The sequence below is a fragment of the Danio rerio genome, chromosome 12 (genome assembly GCF_052040795.2).
Source record: "Danio rerio strain M-AB ecotype USA chromosome 12, GRCz13ab, whole genome shotgun sequence".
Classification (NCBI taxonomy): Eukaryota; Metazoa; Chordata; class Actinopteri; order Cypriniformes; family Danionidae; genus Danio; species Danio rerio.
In genome coordinates, this window is record NC_141032.1 from 4,920,537 (window position 1) to 4,940,000 (window position 19,464).

General features: G+C 38.4%; 1 protein-coding gene across 2 annotated transcripts in view; it reads right to left on the reverse strand.

Moving 5' to 3' along the window:
- trpm4b3 (transient receptor potential melastatin 4b3) overlaps window positions 1-19,464 on the reverse strand; it is a 48,162-nt gene that overhangs the window by 8,233 nt on the left and 20,465 nt on the right. The window contains exons 16-28 of one of the 2 annotated variants that reach the window (NM_001328032.1): window positions 15,495-15,607; window positions 15,000-15,107; window positions 14,865-14,914; window positions 12,620-12,858; window positions 12,394-12,509; window positions 8,991-9,123; window positions 7,993-8,167; window positions 7,753-7,918; window positions 7,494-7,675; window positions 6,062-6,194; window positions 3,288-3,360; window positions 2,066-2,159; window positions 281-297 (exon numbers count right to left, since the gene is read on the reverse strand). In NM_001328032.1, coding sequence (NP_001314961.1) covers window positions 281-297; window positions 2,066-2,159; window positions 3,288-3,360; window positions 6,062-6,194; window positions 7,494-7,675; window positions 7,753-7,918; window positions 7,993-8,167; window positions 8,991-9,123; window positions 12,394-12,509; window positions 12,620-12,858; window positions 14,865-14,914; window positions 15,000-15,107; window positions 15,495-15,607 — 1,599 coding nt within the window. Of the gene's footprint in view, window positions 1-280; window positions 298-2,065; window positions 2,160-3,287; window positions 3,361-6,061; window positions 6,195-7,493; window positions 7,676-7,752; window positions 7,919-7,992; window positions 8,168-8,990; window positions 9,124-12,393; window positions 12,510-12,619; window positions 12,895-14,864; window positions 14,915-14,999; window positions 15,108-15,494; window positions 15,608-19,464 lie in introns of those variants that run through there. The other variant, XR_015503246.1, reaches the window with a different exon arrangement.

Here is a 19,464-nt window from a genome sequence, read left to right on the forward strand (position 1 = left end):
AGTAAAATAAAGTGTTACTAAAATATCATTCGATTGATCTCTGAATGTAACATGGTGTAATTGACCTTTCAGTGCATAGTAAGTTCAAGGAGATTCAGAGGCTTTTTCTCTTCTCACAGTCAGAAAAGCAGCATGAAAAGGCCAGGATGACTAGTTTAAAGATGGAAAGCGGAACATGTGAAGTGTTTTTGGCATCATCCATCCTTTCGTTGGCTCTCGTGGTTTCTTGTGTTGTGTATGAATGAAGACAGAAGATGAACACAGGAAACTCAGCTCTTTCTCATTTCTCAATGCTGGCTGATGACAAAAGATAAATTGCAGCATGTTCAAAACATTATAATCAAAAATATGGTGAGGTAGAGGGAAATCGGTCTATCAAAACATATTGATATCATCAATTTTCTGCAATTTAAAAGCTGACACGATCATTTATTTTGTAATTCTAATGAAACATGATTGATTTTGCAGTTAGATGCATTTTACATCGCATCATTTGACAGCAGTTCAGTAAAATAAAAGTGTTTTCATTTGAATTGTTACAAGCTTGAGGGCATGAAGATTTAAACGAGGAGAATTTAAGACAGATATATTGCATTACGGCCACTTTATTAGGTACAGCTTACTAGTACCGGGCTGGACGCCCTTTTGCACCCTACAGCGCCCTTCAGAAATGCCTTAATATGGATTTTGGTCCATATAGACATGATAGCATCACGAAGTTGCTGCAGATTTGTCGGCCGCACATCCATGATGCAAATCTCCCATTCCACCACACACCAAAGGTGCTCTATTGGAGGCCATTTGAGTACAGTGAACTCATTGTCATGCTCAAGAAACCAGTCTGAGATGATTCACGCTTTATGACTTGGTGTGTTATCCTGCTGGAAGTAGCCATCAGAAGATGAGTACACTGTGTCCTAAAGGGATAGACATAGTCAGCAATATTACTCAGGTAGGCTGTGGTGTTGACACGATGCTCAATTGGTACTAATGAGCCCAAAGAATGGCAAGAAAATATCCCCCACATCATTACATCACCACCATCAGCCTGAACCGCTTATACAATAAAGGATGGATCCATGCTTTCATGTTGTTGATGCCAAATTCTGACCCAACCATCCGAATGTGGCAGCAGAAATCGAGACTCATCAGAGCAGGCAACGTTTCTCCAATCTTCTATTGTCCAGTTTTAGTGAGCCTGTGCCAGTTGTAGCCTCAGTTTCCTGTTCTTAGCTGACAGGAGTGGCACCCGGTGTGGTCTTCTGCTGCTGTAGCCCATCTGCCTCAAGGTTGGACGTGTTGTGTGTTCAGAGATGCTCTTCTGCAGACCTCGGTTTAACAAGTGCTTATTTGAGTTACTGTTGCTTTTTTCATCAGCTGGAACCAGTCTGACCATTCTCCTCTGACCTCTGGCATCAACAAGGCATTTGTGCCCACAGAACTGCTGCTCACTGGATATTTTCTCTTTTTTTCAGGCCATTCTCAGTAAACCCTAGAGATGGTTGTGCGTAAAAATCCCAGTAGATCAGCAGTTTCTGAAATACTCAAACCAGCCCGTCTGGCACCAACAATCATGCCACGTTCAAAGTCACTTAAATCACCTTTCTTCCCCATTCTGATGCTCAGTTTGAACTGCAGCAGATCGTCTCGACCATGTCTACATGGTGTACCTAATAAAGTGGCTGGTGAGTGCACATGTTACACAGATTTTCTTTTACAATTTTTGGTGTCATTTACAAGATTGTAGAAATAAAGATATTAAATATAAAAAATATAAAAATGCTAATATTAACTTTAAGCATGAGGGAGATATTTAGGTTTAAAGGGTTTGGGCAGACACGTTATGAAGAATTTCATTTAAAATATCTTAATATCTTTGTGTTCTGAAGATAAACGACAGTCTCAGAGACATTGAATCGTCATGAAGGTGAGTAATTAATACCACACTTTTCATTTTTGGGTGAACCAATTCTTGAAATGATTACTATGAGAATTTCACATTCTATTGTGAAGAAATGCTGTTATCATATTTGTAAGTGTTGAGATAAGTATCAGCAGTTTTTACCTTTGCGAGTAGGATGTGCTTTAGTGCTCTTCGCTGTGCTGCTCTGAGAAAGAGTCTCCATAATCCACTGTAGAGAAGAGGTACAGAACTCTATCTGCATATACAAGAGTATCAATCAATCAGCAATAGTCCATATACACTCTTATTAGATAAACCTGGACCACTTTATTAGATATGTCTCTGTGAGTGCAGAAAATATTAGGCATAAAATATATCCTGGAGATTGTTATCATAGAATTAAGCCGCTTTTATTCCAGCCGAAATAAAACAAATAAGACTTCCTCCAGAAGAAATAATATTATCAGACATACTGTGAAAGTTTTCTTGCTCTGTTAAACATAATTTTTAAACATCAATGTTTTAAAAAGAAAGGTTCTCAGTGGGTTGTGATTTGTTAAACAGTAAGCTCGCATCTTATTGGCTACAGGGCTCAAGTGACCCATATAGGAGGTGTGTGCTAGCAGGAAAGTCTCAAATACACCAACACACACACACACACACACACACACACACACACACACACACACACACACACACACACACACACACACACAAATCCAGCAGGATTCGTACAATTTGGACTCGAATACATCACTCAAATACATTACCGTCTATAAGTAATGTAAAACAATTCACTCCAAACTGAAATAAATATAATTTGATTGAATGTTTTGAATGTTTTATTAAATTATTTAACTTTTTTGCGATTATTTTCATTTTGCATTCTATTCAGCAATCGCAAAATCTCAAAAAACTAGGGGGTCTAATAAATGTTTCATTCACAGTACCTGCCTTTCATAAAGCTATTATTATCAAACTTTTGATTTGCAACTATTATCATTCAGTTTAATGCATTTGTCTATCATTGATCTTAATGTTTATTAAAAGAATAATTTTATGTCCTTAGATTTTGTCAGATTGTTGTCTGATCATTTGTAAGTTACAAATCACTGAAAGAGCTTTCAGAAATACCAATTACTAATTATTTTCACCTGATGATCTAAAAGTTGAACTTGCAAAGTACAATTAAAATGACTGTAAAGTACAGTACAGTGTTTTTGTGTATGTAAATGACTTGAGCCTGTGCTATTTAGTGGTTGTAATCACTGAATTACATACCATGAAATGTCACGAATGACCAATCAGAATCAAGTATTCCAGACAGCAGTGTAATAAAATACCGAAATCATATTATTATAGATACTCATCGTATTATTCTCACCTCTGACTCGACGGCTCTCAGTCTGCGGTCTACATCTCTCATCTCTGCTACTTGTCTGACCATACAATCCACTCTGAAACAAAACATCACCATTAATGTGTGGGAAATCCAAATGTTTTGATCACATATTTACTTGACTTGGTTTAAGTTGAAATGAAACTAAAGCACTATAGTGTAATATTATGGTGTGGTTCTCACATGTCTGTTATAAAGTAAATGTAAGAATGACTTTAAAGGGATAGTTCACCCAAAAATTCATTTAATCATCTTCAATTAGGGCAATGCAGTGGCGCAGTAGGTAGTGCTGTCGTCTCACAGAAAGAAGGTCGCTGGTTCGAGCCTCAGCTGGGTCTGTTGGCGTTTCTGTGTGGAGTTTGCATGTTCTCCCTGCGTTCGTGTGGGTTTCCTTTGTGTGCTCCGGTTTCCCCAACAGTCCAAAGAAATGTGGTAGTGGTGAATTGGGGAGGTTAAATTATCCATAGTGTATGAGTGTGAATGAGTATGTGGATGTTTCCCAGAGATGGGTTGCGGCTGGAAGGGCATCCGCTGCGTAAAAACGTGCTGGATAAGTTGGCGGTTCATTCCGCTGTGGCGACCCCAGATTAATAAAGGGACTCGCGGGGAGAACATGCAAACTCCACACAGAAACACAACTGACCCAGCTGAGGCTCGAACCAGCAACCTTCTTTCTGTGAGATGCGATAGCACTACCTACTGCGCCATCCCATTGCCTGTGAACCATCATTGTAAACAAAACAGTAAATCAAGATAAACATAAGTTTTCTTTGTGTGCGCCCTGCTTTTTATTAATTTCATCATTTACCTTCTATTCAATTGATTATGAATTGAATGAGCTACATATTCACATCATAATATCTTATGAGCCTTAAAAAAAATCAAATATGATAATCATTCATTCATTCATTTTCTGCCGCTTTTCCTGGGCTGGATCACGGGGACAGCAGTACGTTCACACCGAAAGTGGCGAGAGCGCCAAAGTAGCCGGAAGTCATTTATTTTCATAGGAGCTGGCGGCAATAAACAGCAAGGAGCAGCGCGACGTGTTTTCACCAGTGTTGGCATCGCGGAGGGTTGAAAACAAGTCAACTTTATGGTAATGAGCGATGACACGGATCGGCGGCAACCAATCAGAATGAAGAAGTCCACCGTTCGAGAGGAGTCCGGAGAAGACAGTACTGTGAACTTTGGTTTCGACCACAGTTGTTCACAAGAGTTTGATTATTGTGGTCGCCGAATTTCCAAATATTTACAATGTTTTCTTACAGGAACAAACATTAAATAAGTTTCTGGCGAGTGTTACTGTGCAATAATGTTATTATTTTTTCCTATAAAAAAGCGGGAATCTCATGTGACAGTATAAAACAGTATTGCTGCTTCAGGATATTTCAGACATATTGGATTATTAAGTGGAGCAAAGCCACAACACATGCAACTTAATCTTCAATTGTTAAATGATTTTGATAAGAAGTGCTCACCATTTTCACGCTAGAAATCATGTTTTATGCAGGAATGTAACTGATATGCTGCAACGGCCCCTTTAAATACGAGATCAATGTAGCGAACTTTGCTGCTCTCGCTGCCAAAGCTGAAGGCAGACAGGGTTGTCGCTAGGGCGGTCAGAGTGACCTTGGACGCTCTCACCGCCTCTGGTGTGAATGCACGCCCTACCTTTTTTTTCAACGAGAGCTAGCGGCGATAAGCGAGGTGTGTTTTTGCCAGTGTGGGAGTCCAGGAGAGTTGAAATCAAATTAACTTTATAGTAATGAGCTATGATGCGGCTCGATGGCAAGTAATCGGAATGAAGAAGTCCACGGCTTCAGAGGAGCCCAGAGAACAAAGTACTGTGAACTTTGGTTCCGACCACAGTTGTTTGATTATTGCGGTAACTGGATTTCCAATTATTTACAATGTTTTCTTACAGGAACATACATTAAATAAGTTACTGGTGAGTTACCAATGTGCAGTTATATATATTTATCTTTAAAAAAACAGAAATCTCATGCGACAGTACAAAACAGTATTGCAGCTTCAGGATATTTCAGACACATAGACACATTGGCAAATTAAGTGGAGCAAAGCCATTCAACTAGATCTTCCATTGCTAAATGATTTTGATAAGAAGTGTGCAACATTTTGATTTGCTGCAATGGCCCCTTTAAATACAAGATCAATGTAGCGAATGTTGACGCTCTCGCCGCTGGAGCTGAAGGCAGACAGTGTTGTCGCCAGGGCGGCCAGAGCGACCTTTGACACTCTCGCTGCCTTCGGTGTGAACGCACAGCTAGGAGAGAACTCCAGAGTTTCCTCTCTCCAGACAATTCCTCCAGCTCCTCCGGGGAGATCCTGAGGTATTCCCAGGGCAGCCGTGAGACATAGTCCCTCCAGCGTGTGCTGGGTCTTCCCCGAGGCCTCCTCCCGGTAGGACATGCCTGGAACACCTCCCTTGGTAGGTGTCCAGGAGACACCCGAAACAACCAAAACAACCTTAGCTGACTTCTCTCGATGTGGAGGAGCAGCGGCTCTACTCCGAGCTCCTCCCGAGTGTCAATATGATATGATACTCCATATGGAATAAAGTATCGATAAACTGTTCTATTTTTAAAAAATATGTTGGTTATATGGGTCTTTTTAAAACACTTTCTTTTAAATTATTATTCTACTCTAAGGTACACTTTTTTGTGTACTTTTTACAGTACTCATTGTAAAGTTGTACCAGTATGTCCTAATGGCACCTGTGGAAAAGTTTGACTCACTTAGCAGCCATGCGTTTGAGCCTCTGGGAGTCGGAATCTCTGTGTTTTTTGTTCTCAAGAGCCAGATAGTTCTCCTTCTGCTGGTTCTCCCATTTCACCAGCTTGTTCGCTTCTGGACCCTTTACCCTCAGGGCTATAATTAAAAAAGGTAAATACACACAATTTATACATTCCATTACATTGACTTTGCTAATCTTCAAGAAATCTTTATTCATGAATTCATACAAAAACATTAAATTCTGTTATTAATTTCTCATTTTCTCAGTGATGGGTTGCGGCTGGAAGGGCATCCGCTGCGTAAAACGTGCTGGATAAGTTGGCGGTTCATTCCGCTGTGGTGACCCCAGATTAATAAAGGGACTAAGCCGAAAAGAAAATGAATTAATTAATTTCTCATTTCATGTTTAATCCTAAAACCATTGTATGTCTTCAGGACACAAACGTAGATATTTTAGATATAATGTGAGAGTTCCTCCATAAACAGCAATAGTCCGAGACTTTCAAAGCCCCAAAAAGAAACTAAAAACATTCCATTTTGACTTCAGTGGTTTTACTATAATCATATCAAACTCCAGAAACACTTTTTTGCACCAAATTATTTTGTAATAAAATGTTAATATTAGTGCAGATGAGTGTGCGCATTTACTACAGACAGTACAACGTATAGACGAATTACCAACCTACGTCACACAAGACGTCACATGGGTTCCCGGTTGCAAAAAAAAGACCGGTTGCCAAATTCGAAAGATGTCTGTGGACTTTGGGGAAAACCGGAGCACCCAGAGGAAACCCACGCGAACACAGGGAGAACATGCAAACTCCACACAGAAATGCTAACTGAGCCGAGGATCAAACCAGCGACCTTCTTGCTGTGAGGCGACAGTATGTGCCACCGCCAAATGTAGCAAAGTAAGAGTACTGATTTTTCTCTAATAATTTACTTGAGTAAAAGTGCACATATTTAATTGTACTCAAAAAGTACAAGTTACCCAATAACTTTACTCAAGTAAATTTACCGTAGTAAATGTAACTCGTTAGTACCCACCTCTGGGTGCGAGTTAACTAAAGATAGTACGAAGTATTGCCATTTGAGTCATCAGTACAACACACAAGCACTGTATTGTCTGTAGTAAACGTGCACCCTGACTACGCGGGATACTGTTAAATAAAGTCCTTTTTTTGTGTGTTTTTTTGGCACACAAAAGTGTTCTTGGAGTTTTGTTTGATTACAGCTGAACCAATTAAACAACTGTTTTTGGTTCCTTTTCTAGACTTGCTGTCTATGGAGGATGGGGGAGCTCTTAGATTTCATCTAAAATTTCTTACTTTGTGTTCAAAGACTGGAACGACATGAGAGTGACTAATTAATAACAGAATTATCCTTTTTGAGTGAACTAACCCTTTAAACTGTACTTTTCTAGTTAAACTTTACCAAATCGTTGGGTTTTGGCGGACGGCACTTTGCGTAGGTATCTTTTGATCAGGATGTTGATGTGAGAGAAGATGATAAATGGCGGCGCGAGCGTTGGACGTGAATGATACTCCACTATCAGATTGTACCGCTGAAACTTCCAGTATTTGTCGCTGTGCTCCTGAACCTTAGTAAACGTATAGCTGCAGAAAAACACAAAGCAACACACAGATGATTTGACAGTCATTTATAGAAAATGGATGTACAGATATATAAATACCTGAATGTGGCGATGAGCAGGTTAATAAGTAAAATGTTGGTGACTAGTAAGAAGATGACCAACAAAATGACCACAAGCCAGTTGTGGCTGGTGTCCCTGCACGGCTCTATCCCTTCATTAATCAACGTCAGATTATCTGTGCAGTCTCTTTCCCAGTGTTTGCCAGCTTAACACACACAGACATGATCCAGTCAGTGGATGGATGCTAACTAAAAGCAGCAAAATCAGAAGTGAACATACTGTCTATTTCTTCCACAGGGATGTCTCCGAATATGTGCAGATATGGCCTGTACAACACTCGCCGAAACACTCTAGCAGGGCTCGGATCGTACTGGTATAGTAGAGCTTGATTGGCTACTCCATATGCAATTAACCACACCAGCAGGAAGAACAGGAAGAAGAACGCATGCTTTATCTAAAATTCATGCAAAACACAAAGACGAGATATTTGATTTAGTTGCTGTATTTTAACTGTAAAATTTGCTTTAACAATCAAATGCTAAAATATATGCAGTGGGTAGCATTTTAAACACTTTAAAGACTTGCACACTATGGACTTATTGCAATTTACACTTCTCATTGTCATTTATGTGGAGTTGCAAGTTATTTTTTTATTTTATAACTAACTAAGAAGAACAAAAAATGTCAACTTGTGTAAAAAGCATGTTAAGTCACGACAGCAAAAAAAAAAAAAAAAAAAAAATATATATATATATATATATATATATATATATATATATATATATGTTTGTTTGTTTTTTTTGCTGTCTTGACTACATACTTTTTTTTACATGCAACCAGAAATCTTGCCTAGGGTGCCAAATTGCTTAGGGACGGGCCTGGATCCTAGGGTTGGCTGCAGGGGGCGATAGGGAGACGTCCCTCCATTGCTCCACTACACGGAGATGGGTGGCTCCTGGCTGATGACCCTGCAGCCAGCCTAAATGGCACCGGCGGAGATGTGTCAGTCAGAAATGCCTTGCAGGTAGTTCTACCTGGGCTTACTTCTAATTTCAGTCCCTTTCTAGTAGTGTTTTCATGGATTGTGCAAATATACATAGCATATTAATCAGTTTATCTAGCATCAACGCATTTTAAAAGTATGGAACGGATCAAAAAATGTCCTCTCTCTGCTCATGTGGTGACAGGACATTCACCTACAAATGGCTTGATTTTATAGCAGTGTATCATAATCATTAATGATTTTCAAACATTTAACACCTCACTGTTTGTCTCACCATTTTGCCGAGTATGATGATTTTGGGACCCAGCTCTTTATGAATAGCAAAAATGTATATGAGTCGGAGAGTGAAGACCATGTAGTCCACACACAGTATACCACGACCCATGTTGAACGACCAGCTGAACATCCTGAAGCAGAAACAGAGATACACGGGCACAGGTGATCAACAAAAAAGAAAGCAGAACTGACACCTCTAAAGTTTGATGAATATTTAGGAAATCCTGCCACTGCCAAAATTAACCACAAATATATGAAATAATGTATTTGAATAATTAAGTGGAAAATATAGTAAAAGTAGTTCAGTAGGGAGTACACTGAACCCAGTCATTCCTTTGTTTTTACAACCAGTTACTGCACACAATAAATCCTAATGATAATGTGTCATGTCACAAAATTTATAAAACAGGCACGAAGTAAAGTTTACCTCTGGCAAGTTTTCATTTTTCATCAAAATTGCTGTTCAATTAAAATGGTTAAATGACATATATTTGCATTACAATCACATACAGTTGAAGTCAGAATTATTAGCCCCTCTGAATTATTAGACCACTTATTTATTTTTCCCCCTATTTCTGTTTATGGAAAGAATTTTTTCCACACATTTCTAAACATAACAGTTTTAATAACAAATTTCGGTCCCACTTTATATTAAGTGTCCTTAACTACTATGTACTAACATCAAAAAAATAAATACAATGTACTTACTGTGTTTATAGTGTATTTGAGAACACTTGTGGTGCTTTTGAGTTGGGATGGAGGTTGGGTTATTGACAGGTTTGGTGGTATGGGTAGGTTTAAGGGTGGATTAAGGTGTATGGGATGGTCAACAGCGTATTTACAAATTTAATTACAAAAGTTAATTACAGATGTAGTTACATACATGTATTAAATCAAGCATAAGTACACAGTAAATACATGTATTTACACAAAAAGTACATTGTAACAAACTATTAATTCCTGTGTAAGTACATATTAGTTAAGGCCACTTAATATAAAGTGGGACCCAAATTTCTATTAACTGATTGATTTTATCTTTGCCATGATGAGAGTAAATAATATTTGACTAGATATTTTTCAAGACACTTCGATACAGCTTAAAGGACTACAGTGATGTTTTCTATATTCATGCTTCGTCTCAAAGTCTGCATGCATTGGATACTGTTTACCATGGTGCACTTTGATTTATAACTCATTTTAAATCCCTTACTCATCGTTGTGTGCTGTATACTAGGGTATGTTGGTCTGCTTTGTCTATTTGTAGGCTCATGCATTGGCATGTCCTTGTTTACAAATCTATACTGGGTTTACTCCCATCATTTGTTCAGAATTACATTTGTAAAAAGCCTGTTCTTAACTATGGTCTTCGGTCACAGGGTATTTATTTACTGTCTGTTCCTAAAGTGCGGACTGAGATGGGGGAAAAAAGGCTTTTAAATACGCAGCACCTTTTGCTTGGAACAATCTGCAAACACAGTTGCAGTTTAAAGAATTTATTTCACTGAATGCTTTTAAAAAGACTGTATAAAGATTTATAAGTTGAAACACAGGTTTGTAGATCATTTGAATAGTTTGTCAGTGTGATTCATGTTAACTGTATATTGTTTTTTGTATGTTGTCTTTTGGACTCATGTGACTTGTGTACTGCCTTATCTTGACCAGGACGCTCTTGTAAAAGAGATTTTTAATCTCAGTAGCCGCATTTCCACTATCGGGCCAGTGCAAGCCAGGGCTTTTATCGGGCCAGGCCGGGCCAATCACCTGGGAGGTTGAGCAGTAAGGCCGAAATCTTGTCGCGTTTCCACTGTCTGGCTAGTAGCTGTCAAGCAAACCCCGCCCCCTAGAACATCCCCCGAATCGAACGTCACTCAATCCGCCCACTTCAGCGGGAATCAGGCAGATAAAGCACACCACATCATGACGAAACTATTAAAATTAGGACAACCAAAACAAACAAATGACACGTTACTGTACAGCAGTACAATGTATGTCTATACGCACATACCTGTGTGTTCTCATTCATCATATTCATTTACTCGCCAACCCGCTGTTGGCATTGAAATCCAGTGGTCTTGCCACTAAAGGAGGGACCCAGCGCATGGATCGCACACATCCATAATATAACACCACATATATAAAATAATAATAAGAAGAAAAAGAAAAAAAAACGCGGCATCAACAGAGCTGTGAAGGGAGCGCTCTTTTTCTCGGTCTCACACACACATACAGGCATCTGATCGTGCACAAACACACCTTTTAAACTTGACAAAAACTCTTGAAAACCTTTACTGTCTGCTCTGTCTTTAATATGGTTTAAAGATTATTATGCTTTATTGAAACATCAAGGAGGATGCAGCAAAGAAAAGTCACTTATAAATTAAAACTTTATTATTTTATGCAACAGCCTTACATTTAAAAGGGAAACATAAGGGCGATCATACCAAGTCTATAAGGCTAGATGTTTTCTTTCTCTTATTTATTTATTTGTTTGGCGCATGTAGCCTTCTCGTGTGCGATCGGAAAACTGTGTCCGCACTCCGCCTCTCCTTTCACTCCGCCCTGAAGCCCCAGTTGGCCCTCTTTGGCCCAAGGTATTTGGCTGGCAGAAAAAGGCCGGCCGGTGGCCCCAGGAAAGCCCCGATTTGGCCCGATTAGGCCCCGGAAGTGACAGTGGAAACGCGACTGGCCTTGGCTCGCTCGCTTTAGGCGCGATAGTGGAAAGGCGACTAATGTGTCTTTCCTGGTAAAATAAAGGTTACAATAAAGTGACATTTAAAAGCTTAACTATGTTAATTAGGATAACTAGGCAGGTTAGGGTAATTAGGCAAGTTATTGTATAACGATGGTTTGTTCTGGATGCAGTCGAGAAAAAAATATAGCTTAAAGGGGCTAATAATTTTCTCTTTAAAATGTTTTTCTTTTTAATTAAAAACTGCTTTTTATCTAGCCGAAATAAAACAAATAAGACTTTCTCCAGAAGAAAAAATATTATCAGACACACTGTAAAAATGTCCTTGCTCTGTTAAACATCATTTGGGAAATATTAAAAAAGAAGAAAAAAAGGGGCTAATAATTCTGACTTCAACTGTATATAATCAATATATTTGATACGTGTGTTTGTGTGACTAACAAAAGCAAGTTATAAAAGCCCCTGTGCAAATTATTATATATTAATCAATGAATTAGAGTACAAACATAGCTAAACATTTAAAGACAGAGATGTAATTTGTTCAGTAAACCTCAGTTCATAGTAAATAGGCAATTTATATTAAGTTTTGCCCTCTGTTGAGTCACAAACAAACCAAACTGCTCTGTGACAAACCATATAATTGTATTGAACCTACAATCTAGAGTAATGTTATTCTTTATACCGCTTATAGTAAACCGTCAAGGGTGTTTACCTGCAGCACAAACCAGTAATAAAGAGGGAAATGGCAAGAACATCAAACTTATTCCACACATCCTGAGCATACAAAAACAACGTCTGAGGAAACTTCTTATTGCCTGCAATGAAAGCCTGGTAATCAGAAAGAAATAGGAAAGAAATCAAAGTTAAATAAACCGCATAGATTTACCATTAGATTAATTGTACGAGAGCATGAGTAGGAAAAAAAGCATCTACCATACCTCCTGAATCTCCTGACACACTAAAGTGAAGACCCAGAAATACAGCACATACTCCGAAACCGCCGGGCCATCAGGGGGAGGCGGCTTGAAGTCGACCAATAGCACGTAGGCGTACAGAAACAGGAAGAGGAAGTACATCAGAAGGTTGCCGATGAACGAGGTGACAGGAGCGTACCAGAACTGCTTCCAGCGGGAGACCACAAAGCTACTCTTCTTTGGTTTGATGAATGCAGGAGCTCCTGATGACAGAAAGACTTATAATTTCAGCCGTTCTGCTCCAAATCAACAATGAACTAGTTTCTATAAATGCTTCTGAAAATGTTCAAAATGGAGCTGCATGGTGGCACAGTGGGTAGCACTGTCGCTTCACAGCAAGAAGGTTGCTGGTTCGAGCCCCGGCTAGGTTAGTTGGCATTTTTGTGTGGAGTTTGCATGTTCTTACTGTGTTTGTGTGGGCAGGGGGTGCCCTCTATGGCAAGGGTCAACAAACTTGTTCCTGGAGGGCCGGTGTCCTGCAGATTTTAGCTTCAACCCTAATCAAACACATCTGAACAAGCTAATTAGGGTCTTACTAGATATACTTGAAACACCTAGGCAGGTGTGTTAAGGCAAGTTGGAGCTAAACCCTGCAGGGACACCGGCCCTCCAAGACTGAGATTGGTGATCCTTGCTCTATGGAATAAAATTACTATCATAAATATTTTGTTCTTTAATAAAATTCACGCATCTGTAATCATAAAATCGTAAAGGAAAACGGAACATACTCGTAATTTTACGAGGGTACAATTCCAAAATCTGCGATTAGAACAGGCACAGATACAACATTTTCTTTGTCTGTTTGTACATGACTGATAAATTTACGATGGGTGTACAAACAAGAAATACAGTTTCACCACGGACACGACAACTTGATTACGAGTACGAATCAAAAAGCGACACTTCACTGTCAAAATTACGTCACCGCTGTCACAGGCATTAATAAACAAGCGAGAGCCATCGATCACAACCGTCTCAGGTAAGATTTTCGTTTTTTCCCTCTTTGAGAAATGTCCGTCATGAGCTGTAATAAAGGTGGAGACTTAATGAGGTCCTTTTTTCGCTGTGTTTCTTGGACATTTTACAGAATCAATCATTAAGAATGGGCCTGGGATTGTGAGCATAATGTAAGTTAACGTTACAGGCAGTAAGCGCAGAATATCTCTGTGAATCACTTAACATGACATCTGTCGATTAAGTAACCCTTTTTAAAGCCAGATCAACCACTGATCTATAATGTAATGAAGTTACCAGCAAAAGGCAAGTTAAATATTTGAGGGTTTGTGTTTATCAGAGGTGTGTAATTTTAAACATTTTTATGAGACTATGCTGGGAGCTCGAGTCTCCAGCAAGCGCACTGTTGTGATCGATGGCTCTCGTTTGTTTATTAATGCCTGTGACAGCGGTGACGTAATTTTCACAGTGGAGTGTCCCTTTTTGATTCGTACTCGTAATCAGGTTGTCGTGTCCGTGGTGAAACCGTATTTCGTGTTTGTAAAGTACACCCATCGTAAATGTATCCGTCACGTACAAACAGACAAAGAAAATGTTGTATCTGTGTCTGTTTTAATTGCAGATTTTGGAATTGTACCCTTGTAAAATTACAAGTACATTACGATTCTTTTACGAAATTATAATTACAGATGCATGAATTTTCTCGCACAAAATATTTATGACAGTGATTTTATTCCATACCCTCTGACAGGCGAAATGTCACGTATGAAAATGAAGGCCGAGGGGTGGGGGGATAGGGGGGGTTATGGGGAAAAGGGGGATCGCGGATGAAAGTGAAGAGCGGGGGAAGGGAGGTGGGTGATCATGGATAAAAGTGAAGTGCGGAGTGGTGGTTGAGGGTGTGGGGTTTTTTTATGGGGATGGGTATGTGGGGTGGCGTGCAAGGCGCTCCTTGATAATGTCTCCAGGGGCCCTAAATCTATGGGTCCTTACAATCGTCCTAGCTTCCTCCCCCTAGTGGCACCCCATACAGTATAGATGAATTGGGTTAGCTAAATTGTCTGTAGTGTATGTGTGTGAATTGAAGTGTATGGATGTTTCCCAGAGATGAGTTGTGGCTGGAAGGGCATCTGCTGCGATAAACATATGCTGGATAAGTTGGCAGTTCATTCTACTGTGGTGACCCCGGATTAATAAAGGGACTAAGCCGAAAAGAAAATGAATGAATGAAATTGTTCAAAATCAGAAGTCCAACCTTTAGCTGTTCGCCTGATATTTTCTGAGTCCTTATGCTCGGCTTCGTTTCTAAAGATTATAAGATTGATAAAGAAATTTGGTTGGTGTTGACAGACATATTTACGCATGAAGTACAGAATAAAAGCTGATGTACTGATGTTTATTGTCATTGAAGGAGAAGACGGTCTCTTCATATTGTCTGTCTATTTCTGAACATGGAGGTGCCATCACTGATTTCTCTTTTTCTGCTTGATCTGTCTTCCTAGGAGGAAAAAAGTCAAAAGTTCATTAGGGTTGGGCGATTAATCAAAGGCGATTTTCATGTTTTTGATAGTAAAACCGGCTTTGTACAACCGCCTCCAGCAGCTGATCTGACCTCACATGAAAATACCACATTTAGTCTGGTGACGCGACGACATTAATCGAATTATGTGTTATAACATGTAAAATAGGATCATGAAAGAAACATTCTAAAAGCAACTCATGTAAATGTTTCAATCTTATTATTATGCTAATTAAATTAAGGCAAATAATTTGATTACTGATGTCCATGTAAACATGGTCACTGTTTAACACAGGTTGTTATGCACATTTGTCGAAGGAAGTTAAAAGTTAGTGGTAATGTGAGGACATTCACATGCTGCTGTACCTGTATTCAATGAAGTTGCTGTAGCAGACAGGAGGACAGATTATCACTAGCAGGATTCTCCAGAGCGGAGTTCCTCTCTCTATATCCCCCCACCAGATCTGAGACAGCAGAGACTGAACAAAAAGACACTGTTTAAAAAAACTCAGCTCATTTTAAAATACAAGACAGCCATTAAAGCTCATGCAAAAACTCAAATTCTGTTATTAATTACTCAACCTCACATCATTCCAATCCTTTGTTTTTATTTGAAATGAAAACACACACATTTAAAAAAAAACTAAAAACAAGAAAAACCCCATCCTCTGACAGCGATCCACTCGTCTGTGATCTACAACACAAACACTGTAAATTGAGGGTATTTATAACAAGTTTCAAATATAGATGTGTCAAATTAAAAAAAGGCTTAATGTCAAAAACTCCACAATAATTCTGTAATCATTGCATGCATCATTAATAAATATTCCAAAAACAAAAATATTTTCCATTGTGATGAATATATATATATCAATTAGTGACAGAATATAATGTATTGTTTTTTGCCAATTTTGACAGCTGTTTGGGGGATTATTTTATGAGGCCAAACTCTACTTTGACCTATAGTGAAAGGCTGAATAAGTTAAAGCCTACCTGATCAATGTAGCCTGACGGATGAACAAATACAATTAAAACCTTATGAAAAAATGGGATATCTTGTAAGATACTGGTTAATCCAAACATAGTATTATTTTATACATTTTGGGCATGAAATCCATGCTGGATCCACCCTTCTGATGGGATCCGTTTAATCCTGATTTTTTTTTAATCAAAGTGATTGAAATCCTACAAAAAAGGTCTGGAAAAACCCAAACTAAAGGTTTGATCTGGATCAAAACCAAGATTGGATTGTGTGATCTAATCCAATTACGTAATTCGTTTTTTTCCTTTGAAAAACCCATTTTAAAGATTTTATCCAATCTATTATCCAAAATCCTAGTGGATTACTTTTGAAAAATCGGACCCAGGGCCCAGTTTTTCAAAAGTAAAACAGTGGGATTTTTGTATCAAAGATTGAATCAAATCTTGGAAATGGGTTTTTCAAAATTAACAGAGGCATTTTGAATTAAGATCAGACCATGTAATCTAGGGGTGTCCAATCTCAGTCCTGGAGGGCTGGTGTCAAGGGCCCGGTTTTTCAAAAGTAATCCACTAGGATTTTGGATAAGAGATTGGATCAAATCTTGAAAATGGGTTTTTCAAAAGAAAAAATGAATTACATAATTGGATTAGATCGTGTAATAATCACGCTAATAATTCTGACTTCAACTGTATATTTTAACAGTGTCTCTGTGATTTTTTTTATGTCCTTCTATTTTGTGTCTTATTCAATTAGTCTGGCTGAGATTCATTTGAAGGTGCTGCATAATTGCTGAATTGTTTGCAAGTGGTTTTGGTGCAGTTCTGATTGTAGGGAGGTGGGCTTAGGGATGGGGTAATAACACTGATTACATTTTGCTAACAAATATGCATCTTTTACACTATTGAGTGTTATGTTTTCACAAAAAGTTCTATAAAACAAAAACAAAAAGAAGCGACAGGTTGAACACACCAAGCAAACTAGCCGGATGGATGCTCACTGAGGGCCTGATGCTGCTCAAAGGCTGACCGCTAACAGGATGTGTCCTAGAGTTAAGAGTCAACAGTGCAACCCAAAAGAATTACATTGCCCATAATTAACATGCACACTAATCTGATGCAGACGACACCAAGCAAACAAAGTCATTTCTGCCGTTTTTTGCCTCGCAAAAGTGTTCTCAGAACTTCATTATAAAAAATAATTGAATCACTTTTGGTCCTTTAACGCAGGGGTTCCCAAACTTTTCAGCCCGCGACCCCCAAAATAACAATGCCAGTGACTCGCGACCCCCAATATCCTCTGAGGTGGTTATAAATACAGAAACCTTGCATACAATGACGCAGACACACCAATTAAATTTGTGTCAGTGCTTTAAATGTGCCAGAAAGTATAACCTGATGTTAGAAAATCAAAATGCATCTGACACTATTGCTGCCTTTAATATAATGTAATTACCCCAGGGGTCGCAATCCAATAGAACTAGTAACTATAAGCTACTATAGTAACTATATAGTATATAGTAACTTTAAACGACTATTTTTATTTTCAGTATAGTTATGGATAAAATATGTTAATTCTTATGGTTTAATAAAAATAAATAGATTTTTGGAAATCACCAGGCGACCCCCCTTCATTGCCCCGCGACCCCTCGGGGGGTCCCGACCCCTACTTTGAGAACCACTGCTTTACCGGACTTTAAACACGTAATGTAATGTGAATTTATATCTCCCATGTATTGTGTAGGGCCATACATTTGTAAGATTTGAGATACCACAAATATTTTGATGTCTTTGACAATTCAAACATGAGCTGAAAACACAGAGAAAATCGGCGCCACAACCCACCAGGTGGGAATGCGGGAAAACCAGCTCCTCTCCTTTCCTTCATTTACATTTGAAACATCTTTTGAATCACTGCGAAGGGTGTGCCTTTACCTAGAGAGTTATATTCAAATGAGAAACTCTTCCACTAAATGCAAATTACTTTTGTTATTCAACACACCCCTTCCCTCGAGAACATTTTTGGATTGACTACTTTTGACTACTTAAGAGGAAGTTTCAATGTAAATGTTCAGGGCGATTCTGTAATCAGATCATCCCATAGCGTGAATGCTCCATCCTATGTATATTTTGAAGTCAGGTATGCATCTTTTGATCTTGGATTTATCTTCGAGAATATGATGTTTTGCATTGATTGTTTATAAATTGACTGAATGAATTGGCATAATAAATTTACCTGACTATTTAATTGTTATGTTTTAAATTATTCAAACAGAGTTCGCATTATGATCCCTAGTAGATTACTTTAAGTCCATAACCCCAGAAGCCCCTGTACAGGTTAGTAACGGACTAAAACAAGATAGACGGAGCAGGGTGGCACGCTATACAATGTTCTTAGAGCTCCAACTAACACATTGGCATTCATTCAAGTATACTTAGACTGTAAACGGCCAATAATGGGATTTCTATTTAGAACAGGGGTCACCAACCTTTTGGAAACTGAGAGCTACTTCTTGGGTACCGATTAGTATGAAGGGCTACCAGTTATTAAATAACAAATTTTTCTTAATTTACTTTTAATTATATGTTATTATTAATAATTAATAATATTCATCTTTGTGAAGACATTGATCATGTTAATGATTTCTCAAAGTAGTTGTTAAAATGATTTAACAAGGTAGATAAATATCAATATGCAACACTTCATTTGTCTGAAATAGTTTTTAAAGTTTTTTTAAATATATAACTTAAAGTAATATTCAAATTTACACCAATGCAAGTGTGATTAAAAAAGAATACCTATAAAAATATTAGATGCAGCTTACTCATATGTGGTGCTATGGTGAGCTATTTTCTAGAACAGGCCTGCGGGAAACTCATGTGAACCTGGCGGGCTACCTGGTGTTGTTGGTGACCCCTGATTTAGAACAACAAAGTATTGTATTGTATTGTTAAGACCAATCTGAATGTGGGTAGGGCCTTCATCTCTAAACTTATAATACCATTTAAATCATATGGTGGTTATTCAAAGTTACTAATAGTTTAAGTAAATTGGTCTACTTAGTTCTATAGTAATGGTCATGGTATGATGAAATAGTTTTGTCTTAGTAGATAGCAGATCTATAGGGGCCAGACAAAAACTATTCTAGACTGAGTAAGTAGGGTCCTGTCTTTTTAGAATAGTGGTTAATCGCCTCTGTTTAATGACCAAGACTGACATGCTTGTGTTTAAGAGATTGTATACTCAGCCGGGTTAGGGTTAGAGTTAGGGTTACTCAGGATGTTATAGAAATCCAAATGAACAAGAACAACATACAATAACAAGTCTAAGAGAATATTCAATCAATATCTAAAGTAA